This window comes from Monodon monoceros, unplaced genomic scaffold (genome assembly GCF_005190385.1).
Source record: "Monodon monoceros isolate NGI ecotype Baffin Bay Population unplaced genomic scaffold, NGI_Narwhal_1 Super_Scaffold_18, whole genome shotgun sequence".
Lineage (NCBI taxonomy): Eukaryota > Metazoa > Chordata > Mammalia > Artiodactyla > Monodontidae > Monodon > Monodon monoceros.
In genome coordinates, this window is record NW_021703774.1 from 130,861,942 (window position 1) to 130,883,535 (window position 21,594).

General features: G+C 43.9%; 1 protein-coding gene across 10 annotated transcripts in view; it reads right to left on the reverse strand.

Annotated features, from left to right (window-relative positions):
• The window catches only part of FGGY (FGGY carbohydrate kinase domain containing), a 432,084-nt gene that overhangs the window by 185,457 nt on the left and 225,033 nt on the right, over positions 1-21,594 (reverse strand). For 8 of the 10 annotated variants that reach the window (XM_029226879.1, XM_029226872.1, XM_029226868.1 and 5 more), the window contains one exon: positions 7,195-7,298. In XM_029226879.1, the coding sequence (XP_029082712.1) occupies positions 7,195-7,298 (104 nt within the window). Of the gene's footprint in view, positions 1-7,194; positions 7,299-8,485; positions 8,597-17,655; positions 17,748-21,594 lie in introns of those variants that run through there. The other 2 variants (XM_029226876.1, XM_029226878.1) reach the window with 2 other exon arrangements.

The window sequence follows — 21,594 nt, forward strand, 5'->3', positions numbered from 1 at the left end:
GAAGACATTACTACAATCAAGGTAAGTATATCCATTACCCCCAAAAGTTTCCTTGTGCCCATTTGTAATCCTACCCTGCCCACTGCCCCACTGCAGGCCACCACTCATTCTGCTTTCTGTCACTATATATTAGTTTGCATTTCCTAGAATTTTTAATAAATGGAATCACATAGTTTGTACTCTTTCTGTTTGGCTTCTCCCACTCAGCATAATTATTTTGAGGTTAATCCATGTTGTACCTTATATTAATAGCTCATTCCCTTTTACTGCTTAGTGATGGACTAACATTTTACTATTCACTGTTGATAGACATGTGGGCTGTTTCCAGTTTGGGGCTATGACAAATAAAACTGCTATGAGTTTCTGTACAGACATATGCTTTTACGAGTGGAACAGCTGGATCACACGGTAGGTGTACGTTGACTTTGTAAGAAACTGATCAACTATTTTCCACAGTGGTTGTACCATTTCACAGTCCCACCAGCAGCACATAAGTTCCACTTTCCCACATCTTCACCACAGTGTCAGCCATTCTAACAAGCATGTAGTGGATCTCACTGTGGTTTGAATTGGCATTTCTCTAGTGACTAATGATGTTGAGTATCTTCTCAGGTGTTTGTCATTCAAACCTTTTCTTTGGTGAGATGTATGCACCAACATCTGCCCATATTCCAGTTGAGTCTGCTGTCCCTCTCCTCTAGGCATTTGGGAGAAGCTGTGTCCCTGAAAGGGAAGAGCAAGGACTCTAGGGTCAGTCCCCTAGAGGGCTCAGACGAGCGTCCCCGCTTCTTGTGTGTCACACTGTGTGACCCACTTAACTGCTCTTTGCCTCCGTTTCCTCACTTGTGAAACGGGGAGAGTAATGGTGCCCAGTTCACAGGATTGTTGAACTGATGACATGACATAAAGGATTTAGCACAGTGCCTGGTGCTCAATAGATGGTAGCAGCTAACGTCTCCTTATAATGACTGAGGCTGGACCAGGGATGCTGAACATCCTCTGTCCAGCGCAGTGTAGAACTGTCCTGCCTCAAATGCCAGGAGAAGCACTACGCTGAGCTTCCTGAATGCACAAGCTGTCTTACTGCTCACGGAACCACATCAAACCTCTCCTTGCCAATCGTTGCCTAGCATACAGTCTGTTTTCCATACATGTAGTTGCAGGGCCCAGGGCGAGCCTCAGTATGGAGAGACTGACTCCTGAGAACACTGATCCCAGAGGCTGACAACAGCGAGTCCTGGCGAATCATGCACAGTAGCTCAGCTCTTTCCACAGTGGTTGTACAGTGTACAACAGGAGGTGTAACAGTGGTCCTATCTGTGCCTTATGGACTCCCTTCCCTCTCCACCTCTCTCAGTGACCTCTGCCAATGCCACTTGCTAAAGAGTCCAAGACAGAGAAACCTGCCCACACTCTTCTTAGCTGTGACATTCTCCCTTCCTGTGGTGCTCTCCCAATGGGCCTGCAATACCCACATCCCACCCAGGAGCAAACTGGTATTGCTGTGGGTGATGTGGACACAGAAGAGAAAGAAGAGAAGGGTGAGGCCAGGGTCTACTGCCTGAAACCGGGCAGGAATAGCATCCCAGTGTGGGGGGGGTGGGAACTACAGTCCTACAAATAGCACATCCTACAGGAAAGCTTCCCTGTCTACTGGAAGCTTGAGTCGTCCCCTTCTCCATATTCAGCCCTAAACTTACCATCGGAATTACCACTCTGAACTGTAGTCATCTCCTTCTTGTCTGTCTTTCTCAATGAAGGCAGGCATGACACGCTAACTTATTTATCTTAATACCCTGAGTATTTGGCCGTGCAAATACAAGAAAATGTTTTGGTAATGAGTGAATGATTTAATGAATAAATTTTTAAAACGAACTTTTAATTTTACAACCGTTTTAGATTACAGAAGACTTGGGAAGGTAGTACAGAGTTCCATAGACCCTACACCTAGTTTTGTCTATCGTTAATATCTTACATTAAGTTCATATGTCACAATTAAAGAAAGATATTGACATCATTAACTAAAGACCTTACTTGATTCAGATTTCCTTAGTTTTCACCTAACAGCTTTCTTCTGTTCCAGGATCCCATCCAGGATGCTACATTACATATCTCTTTAGGCGCCTCTTGGCTGTAATAATTTCTCAGGCTTTCCTTGTTTTTTGATGACCTTGACAGCTTCAAAGAGTGCCAGTTAGGTATTTCGTAGAATGTCCCTCAAATGGAAATTGTCTGCTGCTTTTCTTATGATTAATTAGACTGTGGTTATGGGTTTTGGGGAGGAAGATAACAGAGATAAAGTGCCATTCTCTTCACACCATGTCAGCAGTACATACTATCAACATGACTTATCACTGTTGGTGTTGACCTTGATAACCTGGCTGAAGTTAGTGTGTCAGATTTCCCCACTATAAAATTATTCTTTTTCTCCCTTTTTGTACTCTCCTCTTTGAAAGGAAGTCACCATGTGCAGCTCATGCTTAAGGAATAGGAAGTTATTGTTTGTGGATTTCTTTGATGATGGCCATTTTCACTGGTGTGAGGTGATTCCTCATTGTAGTTTTGATTTGCATTTCTCTAATAATCAGCGATGTTGAGCATCTTTTCGTGTGCCTCTTGGCCATCTGTATGTCATCTTTGGAGAAATGTCTATTTAGGTCTTCTGCCCATTTTTTGATTGGTCTGTTTTGATGATATTAAGCTGCAGGAGCTGTTTGTAAGTTTCGGAGACTAATCCCTTGTCGATCGCGTCATTTGCAAATATTTTCTCCCACTCTGTGGGTTGTCTTTCCATTTTGTTTATGGCTTCCTTTGCTGTGCAGGAATAGGAAGGTATGCTCCACTTCCTTAAGGGGGGAATATCTATATAAATTCTCCTGCATGATAGATTTGTCTCTTCTGTTCATTTATTGGTATCAGCATGGACTCATAATAGTTATGTTATACTTTGGGTTATACTCCAATACACTTTATTATTCTGCTCAAATTGTTACAGTTTTGGCCACTGGAAGCCCCCGTGGTTGGCTCCTGATAATTCCTTCAGTTTGTGGGGTTGGGGGGAGGCGGGGTTTGTTTTTACTTTGTTTTGTTTTGAGCGCTATCTTACTTTCTGGTGCTACAACAAGATACCCTAGGCTCATCTTGTCTATTTCCAGCCCTAGTCCTAGGATCAACCATTTCTCCAAGAAGCCCTGACCCTTTTATTGGAGAATGGTATTAGAAACCAAGATCTGGGCACCAGGAGTGCTTGTAGCAACTATTTGCTAGGGCGTCCTTGTTTCTAGGCCCCCTCCACTGTCACAGCTAGGAAATACATGTATGTTTACTAACCTGTATACCTGCACGTCTGTAAATATTTCTGTATGTATCCATCTGTAATCTACATTAAGCTCAACCTGAGTTCATCCTGATGTCTTTAATTCAAATCCATTGTCACATGGATCATTCTAGCTTTAATGAATCATTTCTAACAATAATACCATATCTGGTATATGGTGCTAGGTACAGTGCCAAGCTGCTTACAAAGATTACCTCATTTGATCCTCAAAACAACATTCTGGGTAAACACTACTGCCCACATATAATAGATGAAGACACTGAGGTACTGAAAGATAAAGTATCTTACTTAAACTCACACAGTAAGTGGTGAAGCCAGCTTTTCTGTAGAAGCCTATTTTAGAAATTCCACACCTACTGCGTGATCGAGAACCACCATGCCTACATTCATCTAAGACTTTGAGAAAACTTCAGTTCTGAGTGATTTAAGATGCAGATGTAATTCCCAGCTCTCACCAACTATCGTGCTGCTCAAACCTTACCTCTTCAGTCTTCCCCACCCCCTCCCCACGGTCCCCTCTCCATCTGTCATGCTGACTAAAGACAAGTTGCCAAGTTACAACCTGACTTGACAGCTTGAGAAAAGGGGTGCTGGAGCGATGGCAGGGATCAGCTCCATCTGACCCTGTGACTTTTCAACCTCTGGCTCACCCCTGCTGTGTATGATCTTGGGTTTTGGTGAGTTGGTAGTAATTAACTCTGAACAAGCAGCTCTGCTTTCATGCAGTTAAAAAAAGAACAGTATTTTTTTTTCCTTGTTAATTAAATCATCTACGAGGAAGATAAATGTGCAGCCCACACTTGTATCTTGTAAAATATCAAAGGCCTGATTAGTAAAGCTTATGTTCAACCTCAGGCTTTTTCTCCAGATTCCTGGAAGTAACAGGGATGTGAAGGAAGGCAACTCCTAAGTACCAATGCTTGTTACATTCCTTCATTCATTCATTCTGGGTGAGCTAGAAAGAAGCAACCAGGATCAAACACAAAATATTCCTGGGAATTTTGACCCAATCAACCTACAGAATTAGAAACATCAGCAGTGAGCAGACAGGAAGAAAGAGAATCCTTCAGACCGAGTTGGAAGTCACTTTTTTGAAAAGCCCACAGACCCCTCTGGTCCCTGCGTTCTGTTCGGTGAATTTTTCCTGACAGTTGGTGGTTTTATTTGCCAGAACTACAACAAAGAGGGTCCTTAAGTTTCCCTGGGAGCATATCCTCAGACCTGCACCTCTCCTAGATCTCACAGAGGTGTTACTGTTGTTGGCTTGCTGGGTGTCCAGCACCTGAGCCAGATCAAAGGCATTTTCCGACGCCAGCATGACCACAGTCTCGCCCTCACCACGTAACATTAAAGCTCATGATTAATCCCCTTGGCCCAGAAGGTCCCTTCCCACTCCCAAGTACAAAGCGGGGTGGGAGTGGGGACTTTATTTCCAGCACAACACCACCATAACAAACTGGCATTTTATGGCCTTCATTCATTGCAACCAACTGCAGCTGCCCATCAAACTCATTAAAGCCCAACAGTTGCTTCATGTGAGCCTTTTATATCACTAGGAAAGTGTAATAAGAATCCCCACAATTTCTGAGTGTCTACTATGTACTACGGATGTATGTACATAACTTATGTTACCCAGAAACCCTGTGAGACTGGCATCCTCACCCTCAGTGTGACGGATGAAGAATCTGAGGCTCAGAGAACTTAAGTAGCTCACCTTAGGTCACAGGCCCAAAGAGTACACAAGCAGATGTCCAAACCTACACCCGTCTGACTCTGAAGCCCACGCTCTCTCCATTCCTGTACGGACACATCATAATCATGCACAACGCAGTAAGGCACTGAGGGGGATGCACTTGGGACGCAGACAGAGCTGGACCTGAGTTTTCAGCTCCAGCTGAATAGCTTGGTGACCTTGGGAAAATTACTGGCCTTTTCTAGGCCTTAGTTGCTTAATTTCTAAAATGGATGCTGTACAACAAGCCAGCATCATTTTCATTAAGAGACCAGGAAACTGAGACATGGGGATGTCACAGACTCACATTCATATGGATTTGCTTTTGCTCATAAATCCGAACTGAGTGGGGTAAAAATGCCTGAAATGTAGGCTTTACAGGAGAAACCAGATCAGATGTGTCCCTGTGAAAATGGGAGGTGATTTAAAAAGGTTTAAAACAGTGTTCAGGGAAGACAAGCTAGCAAGTGTAGACTCATGTCGGGGGAGATAAGGGCTGACTGCCCTGGTGGGCACCTCCGGCTCAAGGAGGCCTTAGGCCTCCGTTGATCTCTCCCTTCAGTGACAGCCAAGCCTTACAATAGGGCTGCTGAGGGGAAGAAAGAGGCCAGGGCTTTTAAACTTTAAGAAGTTCCATCTAAGAGTTCGTCCACGGAAACAAACAGAAGGAAATTTTTTTTGGAGGGGGTGCAAGAAGTCCAGCACTACTGTCCCTTTAGGACGTTGTCCCTAATCTTGGACCCTCCCCAGGCAGCCACTGTGTCCTTTCTGCCCAGCAACACCAGTGCAAGTGATGGAGAGCTAACCCTGGCAATGTCACCTCGATCCATCCTCACAATACTATGAGACATGTACTACAACTCTCCACATCTCACAGATGAGGAATCTGGGGCCCAGAGGGGTTAAGTGCCTTGCCTGAGGGCCCATCCTTAGGAAGTGGAGGAACTGGGACTGGAAACCAGTCAGGCGGTCCCATCATCTTTATGAAACGTGTGAGAACCCCTGCCACCATGCCTAGCACATACTAGATGCTCAGTATCTCGAGTTCAATCTGAATCTATACTGTGAGGGCTTGTACCGTAATACCTGTCATCATCTATCTCACCAACGGGAGGCCCTATGTCATCCCTACGTCCCCAGGATTTAGCACAGCCCTGGACACAAGAGCAGAGCATCACTGGATAAGTAAAGGTATCAATATTTACTCAACCAAAATATTTCATGGTACAAAAGGCTCACTGGTCCCCACGGTAACTAAACACAGTTTCTCATGGCACATAAGTCCCTCCATCGTCGTAGAGATTCTGCCCTGGACTGTATCCCAGATCCCACTCTAATCCTTACGCATGTCCCCACTACTCTCCCATTTGCCTTCCTCCTCCTCCCCCACCCTCCCCTCTATTTTACTCATCTGGGAAAAATCCAAGGAGTCGTCCATCGTCCATCTTAGTTTAACAGAGTAATGACTCTTAAATAAAAATATGGTAGAAATGGGTACTTATCGAAATGGAATGCTTTCAGACTCATGCATTTAAAGAAGATATAAATTTTAGGGCAGGCACTAAATTTTAACTGCAATCTTGGAGAAAGCCTTTCCACTAATTCATGAAGAAAAATTAACAAAGTGAAAACTGCTTATCAGTGTTCTTTTGAAGTCATGACATGCAGCCTAATTCTATACATCATCTGACTGCTCCCAGGGAGATGGATTTATATTGATTGAGAGAGAGCTCAGCGGCCAAGGAAAATAGACACCCCTGTGCAGAGAAGACTCAGCTACCCATTAGGGACAGATCGTCTGGGAGCGAGGCTTGGCCATCTCTGGATCCGATTTCACCCCTTCCACCTCGGCTCTCTGGCCAGGGTGATGTCAAAGGCAGACTCAACCCTTTTCACACTTTTTAAGAATTTGGCCCCTGGAAAAAGATCTGGCAAATCTAAGCAAGGCTGTTGGAAGGAGGGCTGAGCTTTCGGCTAGACACAGCACAGGGGTTGTGGGGGTGGGGGGCAGGAAGGGAAGGAACTGAGGTGGGGAGGGGCCAACAGCTCAGATCTCCTCCCTGGCCGGGCCGTCCTCCCTGGAGTGTGGTAGCCCCGCCCTCGCTCGCTTGCTGGGCAGACTCACCCCCATGTGACAAGAAGATGTTCCACAGATGATAGCCAGCCGCGACGTCACCGGCTGTCCCTCACAGGCGAGGCCATGCCCCCTCACATCTGCTCCAATCACTCCTGTGAGAAACCAAAACAAAACAAAATCCCTTAAAAAAAAAAAAGAAGGAAAGTAAACTAAAACAAACATAAAATACTCTTTTTTTAATACCAAACAACATTGAGAAAGCATTCCACGTGCAGGCCATTCTCAAACAGAAACCAAAAGAGCATAACTGGCCTCTGCCAGGGGAGCAGGGAAACACGTTCTGCTTTTGCTTTACTCTCCTCAGTGTACAGCCTCGAACACCGGAACAATAATAGTAACTGTAATTCGAATAATAAAAGCAACAGCCATCAGTGATCTTTGCTCTCGAACTACCAGGCACCATGCTGAATATTTATATATATAGTCTCATTTTATATTAAGCCTGTCAAGTTGATATTATTAACCCCACGCATCAGTGGAGGAAGGAAGGCCCACCTATGGATGGAGTGACCCGTGCAAGGTCACACTGCTAGTAAGCAGCAGGGCTGAAGGGAATCTGGTTTAACACATCACATTTCAGTCTCAACGAAGGCAAAAGAATCGTTTGATGACTGGATCTTCTCGGCATCTCTGGCTCACCATTCTTAGTACTACTCATGCCAGAACTCTCGGCATAAAGGATAGAGTGACTGACAGTGAGTTTCTGTTGAAAGAATGCCAGGTGGCAGAGAGTTTCCCATAAATGGTATAAGCTCAGGCTGCTTCTCCACACAGATTGTGTTCCTTGATATTTGCTGGGCGAGTGAAGTTATAAATGCGAGGGGAGAGTTAGAGAGACCATTTAGAGCCTTGAGTCGTCTGTCACTTATTCAAATATCCAACGAGCACTTTGTACACATAAAACGATATACTGGGTGTGATGTGGGAGCCGAAAACACGCAAACATTCCCAGCTAGGACACAGGTAGGAGGTGGGAAGCATCAGGGCAGAGCACAGAGGCCGGACGCGGGAGAGAACAGCTCCCTCCGGCTCCATGGGCTTCGGGCTGTGCCTCTCCGCTCTCCATCTCCAATCCTCAGCGCTCCTTCCCACCTCCAGACCTTTGCATTTGCTCTGCCCTCTGCCTGAAATGCCATTTCCCAACCTCTTTGCCAGGTGAACTCCAATTCCTTCGTAACTCAAATGTTACTTCCTCGGAAGGCTTCCCTGTTCCTCCGGGAAAGATGCAGCTCCCAGTCCCCCTTGGGCTTCGCTAGCATACAAGACACTGGTAACTTACAGAATTACCACAGCCCGTCTGCCTCTCCTTTGATCATAAAAGCTGCAGGAAGCTGGCATTGTCTCGCCCACGTGCTTAGTCCCCCAGCACCGACCACAGTGGCCAGCATAGAGTAGAAAGTGAAAGTACCAGCGCTTGAGGCTGTGAGGATAAGCTGACAGTCCCTTTTCCTTGGGATGCTCACGGTCCTGTGGGAGGGAGGGAGAAGCCTAGATGGAGCATTTCAATGCAGGGATCAGGATGGGACAAGAAAAACTGCAGGGCCTACAACCACTATGGAGAACAGCATGGAGACTCTTTAGAAAACTAAACACAGAGCTACCATATGACCCAGCAATCCCACTCCTGGGCATATACCCGGAGAAAACCATAATCCGAAAGGATACATGGACCCCAATGTTCATTGTAGCACTACTTACAAGAGCCAAGACATGGAAGCAACCTGAAGTTTTCACCAAGTCCCCTGCTCTGCTCGGCATCGTGGGGCTGCCCCTGCAGCCCATGGTTCCCAGACACCAGGTCAGCCCTGACAGGAGGTCTGAGGGCTGAAGGCACTGGAGAGCCAGAGTGCATCTCCCCCGCTTCCCCCGGGTCAGGTGGCTGCGTCTCCTCCATGATTTCAGCTCTGTTGACAGGGCCACCAATGCTCCCACTTGGCCTGTGCTCACCGCCCCTCGTCTCTGGTCACACAACCTCCTCCTATGTTCCTCCAGCTAGGGGTCGTAATAGCTTCCATTCTGCTGACCCCTGGCTTGCTTCACAGGGAATATAGCCCTTCACGGCTCCTTCATAACTGGGTCACCGTTTTTGTGTATTAAATTCCCTCTTTTCTATGTACTTAGAGCGCTTTACATTTTTCTGGGAAGTCCTGGGTGATAAATTTCCCCACCCAGGGCACAAAGGCTTTCGAACAGGAAGAAACCCTAGATATGAGATAATTTTAATTGCGCTCTATTTGCATGCTCTCTCTCTGCATCTGTCTCATTTAATTCTTACAACCACTGAACGTGATTGGTGTTATTATTATCCTCATTTTACAGAGGAGGAAACTGAAGCTTAGAAATGAGAAGTAACTGAACCAAGGTCACACAGCTCACCAGAAGCAGGGCTGGGAATCACACCCATGTAGTCTGATTCCGAACTGCTGGGTCTCAGGTTCTTCTCTAAGATAAAAACCCAATAACCAGGCGGACGATGTTTACTCATCTGCATATCTCAAAATATTGTGGCCTTCAATATATTGATCCCAAGATCCTTGACAGAAAAGGGGTTGGCCACTGCGGGTCCACGGTGTTATACGTAAGTTCAAGGAATCCCTGATGGTGACCGCCTTTATTGGTCCCACGTATGTAAAGCATGGACAAAGTTTATTTTACAGGGTACTTCAATCCTGAAAGGGGGTTAAACATGGGAAAAAATAAATTTGTGGAAAGTATTTCTTTGTTTCTTCTCTGGTTAGCAGACTCACTGTTGATATTACTAGCCTTAAAATCTGGGAACAAGTGTGTTACAATGAAAAAAGAATGGAATTTGAAGACAGAAAGACCTGCTATAAAATGAAGAAGATAACAATATCACATGGTAGCTCTGATACAGAGGGAATGTTTAAAATTAAATGATTAACTAATGGTTGCTATGTCACTACTACCACCATCACTGTCGCCATCGATATTACCAACATCATCTGAACTCTTTCTCAAGAGACAGTTGTATTCTTCCCACATTTTTAGAAAACATGTTAGATAGCTAGGATAGGCTGGATACTGCATTAAAATCTTTAAATACTGTCTCATTTAATCTTTGCAACATCTACAAAATATATTTTCTTCCCTTCGACATACACAGAAGAAGCAAAGCAACTTGCCCAAGGTCACAGAGATGTAAGACCAGTGCCAGGATATGGCCCCTTGACCTTGTTCTGTCTGACCCTAAAACCCATGTTCTTTCTAGAATCCCTCACTTTATGAAGTGACACTTGTCTTATACAAAGGAAATATATTTGGAAGTGTCAGTTCACCAGGGAACATTTAGCAAGAGCCATGGGTTTAGAGTTTGAAGATCTGGGTCTGAACCCTGATTCTGCCACAAACCACCTGAAAGTCTAAACTGCTCCCTCACATCCACAAGGAGAGAAATGGATCACAAACTGAGGTTCTTTTCCAGCCATTTTCAGTACATAATATACACAGTGATTCTTTTTAAATACCAAGTCCACTGTCTCCTTGCCTGGAAACAGGAGGGCAGGAAAAAAAAAATCCCTCCCAAGATCCTATATTCTCAAGTCCTGAGGAGACTTAGAAAACCTCAGGCCAGGCTGGTACAGCACTGGTGAGAGGCAGGTCTTGCCCAATTTCCCCTCCAGAGAGGTTCTCTACACTCTGCCTAACTGATCTGATCCAAGAGTGGTGCAGGGCTGATGCCTCTGTGAGACCACATGAATCTCAGCCCTGACATATCTCATTTTTCCTTTGGCCACATAGAGTGCGGAGGGGCCGACCCGGGGAAAAGAGGTCCAAAGTAGGGAAAGCAACAAAGGGGAGGAGGAGCTTTCTCCTTTCTGCATAAACACATTTCACAATCCATAGGGGGATCATGCGCCTCACGTGTACATCAGGAAACAATTCCTAAGACGGGGTTTTGATAAGCGCAGTCCTCAGCACTGCTGGGGCCCTTCACATGACTGTTCATGTGTCAGTGAATTCAGCATTCCTCAGAAAGTTTAAAGGGCAAAATTAGCAGCTGAAGAAATAGGCACCAAAAAAAATAAAATTGTGAGATGTTCAACTGGGTTTTCCCTGAAACTTGCACAATGACCAGCTAATGGTAGTTGCTTAGTAAATTTTTTGTTGAATGAAAAACAAATAGCAGAAAAACAAGCATACTGATTCAATGAATCAATTCAGGGCCTTTTATTTAATGACTCCTCCCCTTCCACATATACAAGAACACAGTTCATATCAAGGAATATGTTTTAAAAGCACAAAATTAAAAAAAGGAAAAAAAGAAAAAAATTAAAACTTCTTTTCTTTTATGTGCTATCTCCCTCCCTCTGCCCCATCTACCAACCATCCATCCTTCCATCCAAACATTTATTGAATATCTATTTATGTCAAAGAAGAAAGATATTTTGCAAATGTTATGATTAAGAGTGGGTTATCCTGTAATTTATCAAGCCACAACTGCTTTGAAAACTTTAAAAGGTTATATAGAAGAAAAACATCCCAAGCTCTAGCATTTGTGCTATAATTATCTCATACTTTACAGCTATAAAAAGTACTTTATAGCTTGCAAAGCATCCTTAAACACTGTACCCTTCATGTAGCTTTTAAAAAATCCTATAATATGTTATTTTATTTTGAGATCACAGTTGAAGAAACTGAATTTCAGAGAGGTAAAGTAACTTACTCAAGTTTATTTAGCTACTTGGAGGCAGAAGCAGGGCTCAAACTAGGATTTTTAGTCTCCTAGTCTGAGGTTTTTCCCTATGTTTGAAAAACAAAAAAGGTCTGCTTTGGATGCATCGGTATCTTGAAAAAGGTGCTCTTAAAATAACAGCCCCAGATACCCTCTCTGAAGGAAGAAAGGACACGAAGGATTTCGAACATTACCTAAGGCTCTTGAATCGGCCATTTGGAGGAATGAACTGACTGATAAATTGCATCAAATGAGTTGTTTGACTAAGCTGGCCTAGAGGTTTATAGGGTCCCTGGGGAGAAGGCTCTCTGGAGCCTCACGTATGCAAAGCCTCACGTATGCCAAGCCTGCTTCAATAACTGTAAGCTCCCGGAATGGTAAGAATCACATCAAAGGCATTTTCTCTGAAGAGGACCAAACACCAGTCTCTACACAAGAAGATACTGAGTTTATTCTTTTGACTAATATTCATTCATTTTATATAGAAAATAATATATGGGTTTGGCAGTAAACTGCTGTGCTTAAAAACCTGGACTCATTCATCATGGGCCCTTGGTTAAGTTTATCTCCTTCATGCCTCAGTTTTCACATCTGTACAATTTGAATAACAGTATCCTCCTCATAGGACTGTTATAAGGATTAAATGTGTTAACATATGTAAAGTGCTTAGACCAATGCTGTCCAGAGAACATTCTGAGATGATGGAAATGTTCTCTATCTGCATGTTCCAATAGAGCAGTCACCAGACACAGGTGGCAACTGAGCCCTTGCAATGTGGCTAGTGCAACTGAGGAACTGAATCTTCCACTTTAATTAATTTCAGTAGCCACATGTGGCTAGTGGGTGCTGTACAGGACAGTACTGGTTAGAGTGTGCCTAGCACTACAGGAATCCTTGCTGTTTTTATTACTGTTGCTATTACTGTCTTCGGACTTAGGCTTGAATCCCACTGACATGTTCTTGGGCAAATGCCTTGATCTCTAGAACCTCAACTGCCATATCCGAAGATTCTGGATAACAACACTTACTTTACAAAATTGCTGTAGGGATTAAGTGAGATGTATGTGGGACCTACCAGTACTCAGTAAATGGGACTATGAAATCCGCGACCTATAGGAGTGCTTGGCATAAGTGTAGAGACTTCCTACTTATTCCTGAATGGGCCTTGCTTGGCCAGGCCACTGAACATTTCCTCATGTTCTTCCTTCCCCTTAGAATGTTCTTTCCACAGTACACTCCATCCTCAAACAATCTCCCTGGGGAACACGGACTCCATGGTGAAGACCCAACTCTTTCATCAGAAGCCTTTCCTGACCATGTCTCTCCCCATTCCCCTGGGCACCCCAGCCAGAGAGAACTGGCCAAGCCTCTTTCCTTATGCCCCACCCTCTGACACGGTACAGATTCTATCATTGTATCTGTAACATATTTGTTTGCACAGCTGTCTCCTTCTACCATACTGTGAGCCGACGGAGGCCAGGGCAGACTCACCAATTTTTGTTGCTGTTGTTTAACAAAGGAATGAATGTGTGTGGCACAAGGCATGTACTAGTAAAACACAAGACATTTTCTAGATAAGGTAGGAGATTTAATCATGGGCAAATACTCCATGTCTTAAATATGCCTAACAGTGAAAGATACTGAAGAGTTTTGAGGGACAACTCATGGGTGACGGTAAAACTTTTACTGGAATCTCACAACACACCTTGTTTAGAACTGTCAAAATCACTGGTAAAGAGTAAAGGTCCTATGGTCCTTCTGATTATTGAAAGATTGCTTTGTGCCTCACACTTTACAAATATTGTTGTATTAAATTCTTATAACAAGCTTGGGAGGTAGTTATTATCACACTGTTTTACTAATTCAGAAAATGAGACCAAAAGTTGTTCAAGGAACTTGTCCAAGGTCTCCCAGAGTTACAGTGGGGAGGACAGTGTCACAGGCAGATCCACCCAACTTTAAATCTCATGGAGCTACAGAAACTAGCTCCTTTCTTTACAACCACTTATAAGAATTCTAAGTACTCACAAACAGCAGAGCTGAACTCAGATCTCTTTCAGGATTTATTGTTATAATCCACTAAAGCAAGCCCAAAGGGTTCATCTCAATCCTAACAAATGAAAGGGAGTGAAACAGCTGAAAAGATTTCTGTGATCCCAGCGTTTAATGAAGCATCACCTTGGCTTTGAAAGAAATGCCATTTAGAATGCATCCAATCTAAATCCTAAAGTAGGTATACCTTTTTAAAAAATCCTATGTAAAAAGTCTACAAAGAAATTTTACACTCCTTGACACTGCCACCATCCCTGTCCCCTACACTCCACCCCACCACAGAGCTGGAAACATAATAGGGAAGGTCTTGGTTTAAATGAGATGCGAACAGACTTTATTAGATATTTGCACTATTTAGGGCATCATGGTGAACAAAGAGGGCTCTAGAATTAGACTGCCTGACTTCAAGTCTGCAAGCTGCAAGTCTTAAGCCACTTAACCTTCTTGGGCCTCAGTTCCTTCGTCTATAAAATCGGAATGATGATAGAATGTAGCTCATAGGGCTACTGTGAAGATGAGGTGAGGAGAACGGTACCTGGATCATAGTTTACTCCATATAGTTGTGCCATTGTTGTCATTACTTGACCACTCTGTCTTTGGTGTTAAGAGCAGGGCTTGGCCTGACAGTTCAGGCATTCCCTCTTAGCATGGTGCGTGCTTTGCCAGAGGGATTTGGGCTTACTTAGACTGACTGGAACATTTGTGTTCTGTCCTTGAGTATACAACTGATGACAGTATAATGGGGGGCTCAGGGGAATAAAGAAAATGGGGTAACAGGTAGTAGGAATGATCCAGGCTAACATTTTAAACATTGTTGATAATAACCCAAAAGCTGTTTATATCCCTGAAGCCATGATAACATGTAGCACCATTCATCCTGCAATTCAACTTGGTGATGGCAAATGTCATTTCTGTCTAAGTGCTACACTCATCCATGACTTGCACCCATCAGACGTCAATACAAGAGCTTTGGGAGGGTCAGAGAACAAAGCATAAACCCTCAGATAACTGGGTCTCACTACTCTGTTCCTCCCTTCTACCCAGAAAGATTGAATCTCAAAGGTAGGCTAATAGGTAGTAACTTGGAAATCTGAGACTCAGAGAACACTAGCAAAATCCACAGTAAAGACAAAGCAAAAACTTGATTTCAGAAACTCCTTTCTTCCTAACCTCAACACGGCCTCTAGATTACTTGGACATTCTCACCTGTGACCTCATAAAAGACAATTTTTCACTCGCAGGCACTAGACATGGTAAAGGGTCAAGTTGAAATCCAATCTAAACAGCCAAGTTAACTCACAAAAAATTACTTTCTAAAATTAAAAAAAGATACATGCACCCCAATGTTCATTGCAGCACTATAAAAAAAAAATTAAAATAAGAGAACTGATCCAAGTACCACAAATGTATCTTATGGAATAAATCCTTACATAGATCTCAAACTGTGACTCTAAATAACACAGTTGTCTTCCGATGTTTTATAAATTAATTCATTCACCAGCTATTTATTGACCCCCAATTATAAGCCAGGCACTGTGTGAGGAGCTAGAACTCTAAAGATGAAAGTTGTTTCCTTTTATTCTACAAGATCTCAGTCTAGGAGGAGTGGAAAGGTATACAGGCAGACACTTATAAGACAGTATGGGGCTTCCCTGGTGGCGCAGTGGTTGATAGTCCGCCTGCTGATTCAGGGATGCGGATTCATGCCCCGGTCCAGGAGGATCCCACATGCCGCGGAGCGGCTGGGCCCGTGAGCCATGGCCGCTGAGTCTGCACGTCCAGAGGCTGTGCTCCACAACGGGAGAGGCCACAACAGTGAGAGGCCCGCATACCGCAAAAGAAAAAGACAGTATGGAGGGACTTCCCTGGTGGCACAGTGGTTAAGAATCTGCCTGCCAATGCAGGGTACACAGGTTCGAGCCCTGGTCCTGGAAGATCCCACATGCCGCGGAGCAACTAAGCCTGTCTGCCACAACTACTGAGCCTGCGCTCTAGAGCCCGTGAGCCACAACTACTGAACCTGCGTGCCACAACTACTGAGCCCACGCACCTAGAGCCCGTGCTCTGCAACGAGAAGCCACCACAATGAGAAGCCCACACACCTCAGTGAAGAGTAGCCCCCACTCACTGCAACTAGAGAAAGCCCATGCACAGCAAAGGAGACCCAACACAGCCAAAAATAAATAAATAAATTTATATATATATATATATATATATATAAAAAGATGGTATGGAACAACCAGTGACTCAGAGCTGAATATGACTAATGAAAGCGTGGAGCCAGGACCCCTGACCTAGTTTGGATGGTCAGGAAGGGCTTCCTGAAGGAGGTGAGCCAGGAGCTTCCTCAGTCAGCAGGGGAAGGGGATAGCAGAGGAAAGGCATTTCAGGTAGCCCTGGAGACAAAAGAGACAGTTAAACAAAGACACGGGAGAGAGAAATAGATGATGCGAGCTGCTGGGCTGCACAGTCTGATGGAGATGCAGCCTTGTGTCCTGAAGAACGTGGTTGGACAAAGCTCAGGGCCTGAAGTCGGACAGTTTATAGTACTGGATTCCCAGGTCCACTCCAAGTGTGCTGGGCGGCCTGCCAGAAGCTAACTCACCTCTGTGCGCCTCAGTTTTCTCAGGTGTGAGGTGAGAGCAATGGTATCTACTTTACAGGGTCATTACTCCTGCTTTTAGTACTGTACTCCCAGTGTCCCAGGAAGCACCAAACCAAGTCCTGAGCAAGTCACCCTACACATAAGGCAAGATAGAAGAACTGCTACAGTATCCAACTTCTCCCAGGAGACAGCAGGACTAGGTTTCCTTCAGCAATCTTGTCTTGCCCCTAGACAAATGGTCTCATTCATAAAATTATCTGAAGGCTCCTTGCAGGTGAAAAAGGCACTAGACACCCTGACAATCCCCTTAAAGGCACAGAGCAGGCCAGTGAGAGGCTTCAGGAAAATGCTAAGGGGAGTTGGGACTTGCTCAGACAGACTCTTTAGGACACCTAAACCCGGGGAAGAGGCCTGAAATTTCAGAGGAAAAGATCTTAGCTGGCTCCCTGGCTCTCTCTCTCTCCCCAGCCTCTGATGCCACGCTCAGGGCCTCCTTCCTTGGTGTGAGTTTCGGTTCCATCAAAAACTTCCAGAGGTTTTGTGGGGTTAGTTGAACATTGACAGATTCTTCAAAGCCTGGAATTCACTCCCAGAGCCAAAACCAGCCAAGTGGCTATGGGGCTAGGATTTCCCCTGGGGAGGGTCACGGGGCTTCACCACACCTAGACTGATTGATCTAACCTTGCCTCATGCTTAGACAACAAGGAGACAGAAAAGAAAAATAGAGTCTGAAGCTGGATCCTCCTTTCCTGGCCCCCATTCCTGGGAGAATGGGGGTGGGAGTGTAAGGTGACCTACTGCCGGATAAGAGTCAGGCCAGAGTCAGAGAATTAAGTGCTATGCAGAGCAGCTGGAGAGAGGAAAAAAAAAACCAGAGCAGGATAACGGGCCCAGGGTTTTAACACAATGAATGACATGTGGCTCAAATAGTTTCAAAGAGAACAAAGGCTTAGGTAAATAAATAGTGTGGAAGAGAGAGCAAAAATGAATTACAGCAAATCCCACAGGAATACGTTGGCATTTTTCAAAAACTGTAGTTGAAACGACATTGCTGCTTCAGCAGAGATCAAGATTCAGCCCTCCCTTTCCACCTACGCACCTGCTTCTGACACCCACGTTCTCAGGACAGCAGCCCTGGGCTCTGTTCTCCAGCCGGGCTCTGCTCTCTTTTCTCTGTGCCTGTGCCCCAGGCCCTGGGGGACAGGGGAATGGCCTAAAAAGGGCACTGGATTTCAAAGAGTCATTTCCAGCCACATGACCTCAGGCAAATGAGTGGAGTTCCTTGAGCCTCTAGTACCTCCTCTGTAAAAGGGAAGTGAGGATTTCAAAGTAAAATGTAAAAATACAATCTTGTTTTGAAAGAAAAGTGCTGGCACATGTTAGGCCCCGAATAATATTCTCTCTCTCCTCCGTTCAGTAGGATCCAATTCGACAAACCTTTACTGAGCACAACTCTCCATGAGACACCATGCTCAGCACTGCAGGAGAAATAATACTTGAAAAAACATAATCACTGTCCTCAAAGGGCTTACAGTCTCCTGGGAGCCAAGGACACTGGTACACAGCAGCCTAACCACGGCTGTCACAGGGGCACAGCAAGTCTCTAGCAGGAGGAATGACTCACCCCATGTGGGTCCAAACAGGCTTCTCCACTGAGGACCTTTTTCCCCTTTGAGCTGATGGTCAGAGATCTCTTCCACCTTGGCTGTGGCCACTCACCCTGGGTCCCGCTGCAGCCTACCTCAAAAGCCTTAGATCTTCTCTACATCACCATCATCATAACAGTTAATACATATGGAGGGAGCTCTTCTAAGTGCTTTATGCAAATTACCGTGGTATTGGATCCTCACAATCACTGTTATGAGGCCCATCTTGGAGATGAGAACCTGAGAGCCAGCAGGTAAGTCACTGACCCTTGATCACAGAGAGCAGGTGATGGTGTGAAATAGGAATTCGGGCAGTCTGGCTCTGGAGATCATGTTTTCCAACCATGAGACTGTAGAAATGGAGCTGTGGGTATTCTTGGGCGGTTTTTTGGTATCCAACACTTCCGTTGGATATATGCTGTATATTCATATTATTTCTCACTCGTCCTTTGCTCTCTTTCTAAATTCTGTATTCCAAAGGGAAGAATTCTTGAGTGATTTAAAAAATAACTCAGTCCATCTTCTCGAAGCACCTCTGGGCAAACCTCTGGAGTGTGTCCGTGTCAGCGCATCTCCTTGTGGGCTCTTTGGAGAGACGACTCCCAAGGCCACCTGCAGCGCAGACCAGAGGCAGCAACCGAACAGACAACATGAAGCAGCTTCCACCTGCCAGGCCTTCCAACCTTGCGTCGCCGCGGCACACCTGTTATGCTGTCACTGGGCACGGTGCCCCAAAGCTTGCTGGTCTTCATCATCATCCACATCCTCCCCACATCCTGCCATCTACGTGCCAACCTACAGACTAAATTCTGGCAGGTCCACAGGCGTTCTTTCCACCTTCATACCATCCTCTTTCTATGGCGCTGTGTGGCCTGAGTCCATTTGGGCTATTATCAATCAAGTAATGCAACCACATTTCATTAAAAAAGAAAAAGAATTTGACTAGTGTCCTAGAATTTGTCAGGATAAAACTTAAACTATAATAGCGGGAAGAAAAGAAAACCTCTAGTGGGAAAAAAAAACAACAGAAAAGGAGTAAATTTTTGCTTTTGCTCTTACCCTGGCAGAGGGAGGAACATGTAAAAAATACAAACGATTCAAGGGTTCAAAGTCATTTTCACAGTTCACTGAAGTACTGAACCATTGTCAAGTATCAGGACATAGCTGGGAAGGTTTGGTGTCCACCCCTCATTTCTCAGTTTTCATTTGTACCTTCTGACCCCCTCCGCCATTTCTCCAGCAACCACAACCTGTCCCCTGTACTTATGAGCTTGGGATTTCTTTGTTTGCTTGTTTTTAGATTCCACATGTAAGAGAGCTCATACGGTCATCCAGTATTTGCCCTTTGCTGCCTCACTTATTTCACTTAACACAATGTTCTTGAGGTCCATCCATGTGTCACAAATGGCAAGATGTCATTCTTTTTAATGACTAAATAATATTCCATTATCTATAAATTGTATATAAACTCTACTGTATGGTATAAGGCAAGGGGCAACATTCAATCCTTCCCATATTGATATCCAGTTAACATACCTCACAGCTCTGCAGTACTACCTTTGTCATAAATTGACTGTGAATCTGTTTCTAGATTCCTTAATCTCTTTTCCTCTAGTTTGTCTACCCTTGCCCTAATACCAGCCTTAATTACTTTATAACAAGTTTTTTTTTATATCTGTTAGTATTAAGTCCTCCCAACTTTGCTCTTCTCCAAGGTTGTCTTGTTTATGATTGGCTCTTTCCATAAAAGTTTCAGAATCTGATCATCAATTTCTAGCCCCTGACACAGAAATCTGCTAGAATTTTGAACTGGACTCATTGAATCTATACTACAAACTAGGGAGAGCTGTCACATTTATGTAATATTGAGTCTTCCAATCAATGAACATCATATATCCCTCCATTTATTTGTGTCTTCTTCATTTTCTTTCAATAATATTTTATAGCTTTCTGCATAGATGTCTCTCACATGTGCAATTAAATTTACTCCTAGGTATTAGATTTCTTATATTATTGTTAATTATGCTACTTAAAATTTTAATGTTTTAAATGTTTCTTCTTTACAAAAATGAAACTTATTTGTGTCTTGACTTTTTGAATAGCACCCCTGCTAAATTATCTATAAATTTTAATATTTTATCTATAAATTGTTTAAATTTCTATGTGTGTGTTACTGTGTCACCTATGATGTTAGTTTTATTTGTTTCTTCTAATCTTTATATTTTTCTTGACTTACGGCACTGGCTAGGACCTACAATAAAATGTGGAATAGAAGTGGTGAGAATGGGAAAGTGTTATTTCACCATTAAGTCTAATGTTTGAATTAGGTTTTTTGTTTTGTTTTCTATATATCCTTAATCAGAATAAGAAAGTTCCTTTCTATTCTTCGTTTGCCAAGATTCTTTTTTCTTTTTAATGAATTTATTTATTTATTTATTTATGGCTGCACTGGGTCTCTGCTGCTGAGTGCGGGCTTTCTCTAGTTGTGGTAAGAGGGGGCTACTCTGTTGCGGTGCATGGGCTTCTCATTGCAGTGGCTTCTCTTGTTGTGGAGCACGGGCTCTAGGCGCACAGGCTTCAGTAGTTGTGGTACACGTGCTCAGTAGTGTAGCTCATGGGCTCTAGAGCGCAGGCTCAGTAGTTGTGGTGCATGTGCTTAGTTGCTCCGCGGCATGTGGGATCTTCCCGGACCGGGGCACGAACCCGTGTCCCCTGCATTGGCAGGCAGACTCTCAACCACTGCGCCACCAGGGAAGCCCAGCAGGCGGATTCTTAACCACTGCGCCCACCAGGGAAGCCCACCAAGATATTTTTAAAGTCATGACTCTGTCTTAAATTATTTTATGAAAGGTCTTTTTTTAAACAACTATTAAAATTATCATATCATTTTCCTCTTTGTTTCAATATGAAATTGCATTCATAGTTTTTTTCCAACGTTAAAATAATTCACTTGAGCTCTTTTACCAGTTTTGGAAAACTTTTGGAAATTATCTTTTCAAATACAGCTTCTGCTTTATTATATATCTCCTCTCATTCTAAGATTCCAATTATATCTCTGCTAGACCCCTTTACCATGCCCATCTCTCATACTCCTCTGTGTATTTTCTATCCTTTGTATACTGTGTTGTAGCATGGATATACATGGATATTTTTCCACAGATATTTCTTAGTGTGCATGGATATTTTTCCCACCTATTGTCCAGTTCACTAATTCTCCTTTCGGCTATATTGAGTCTGCTGTTAACTGTATACCATCTTTTCAGTTCTTAATTTCAATTATTGAATTTTCAGTTCTACAATTTCTATTTGGTTCTTTTTATACCTCCCAGTTCTCTGAATTCTCCATCTTCTCCTATAATTTTTTGAACAAATTACTCAAAGATACTTTAATG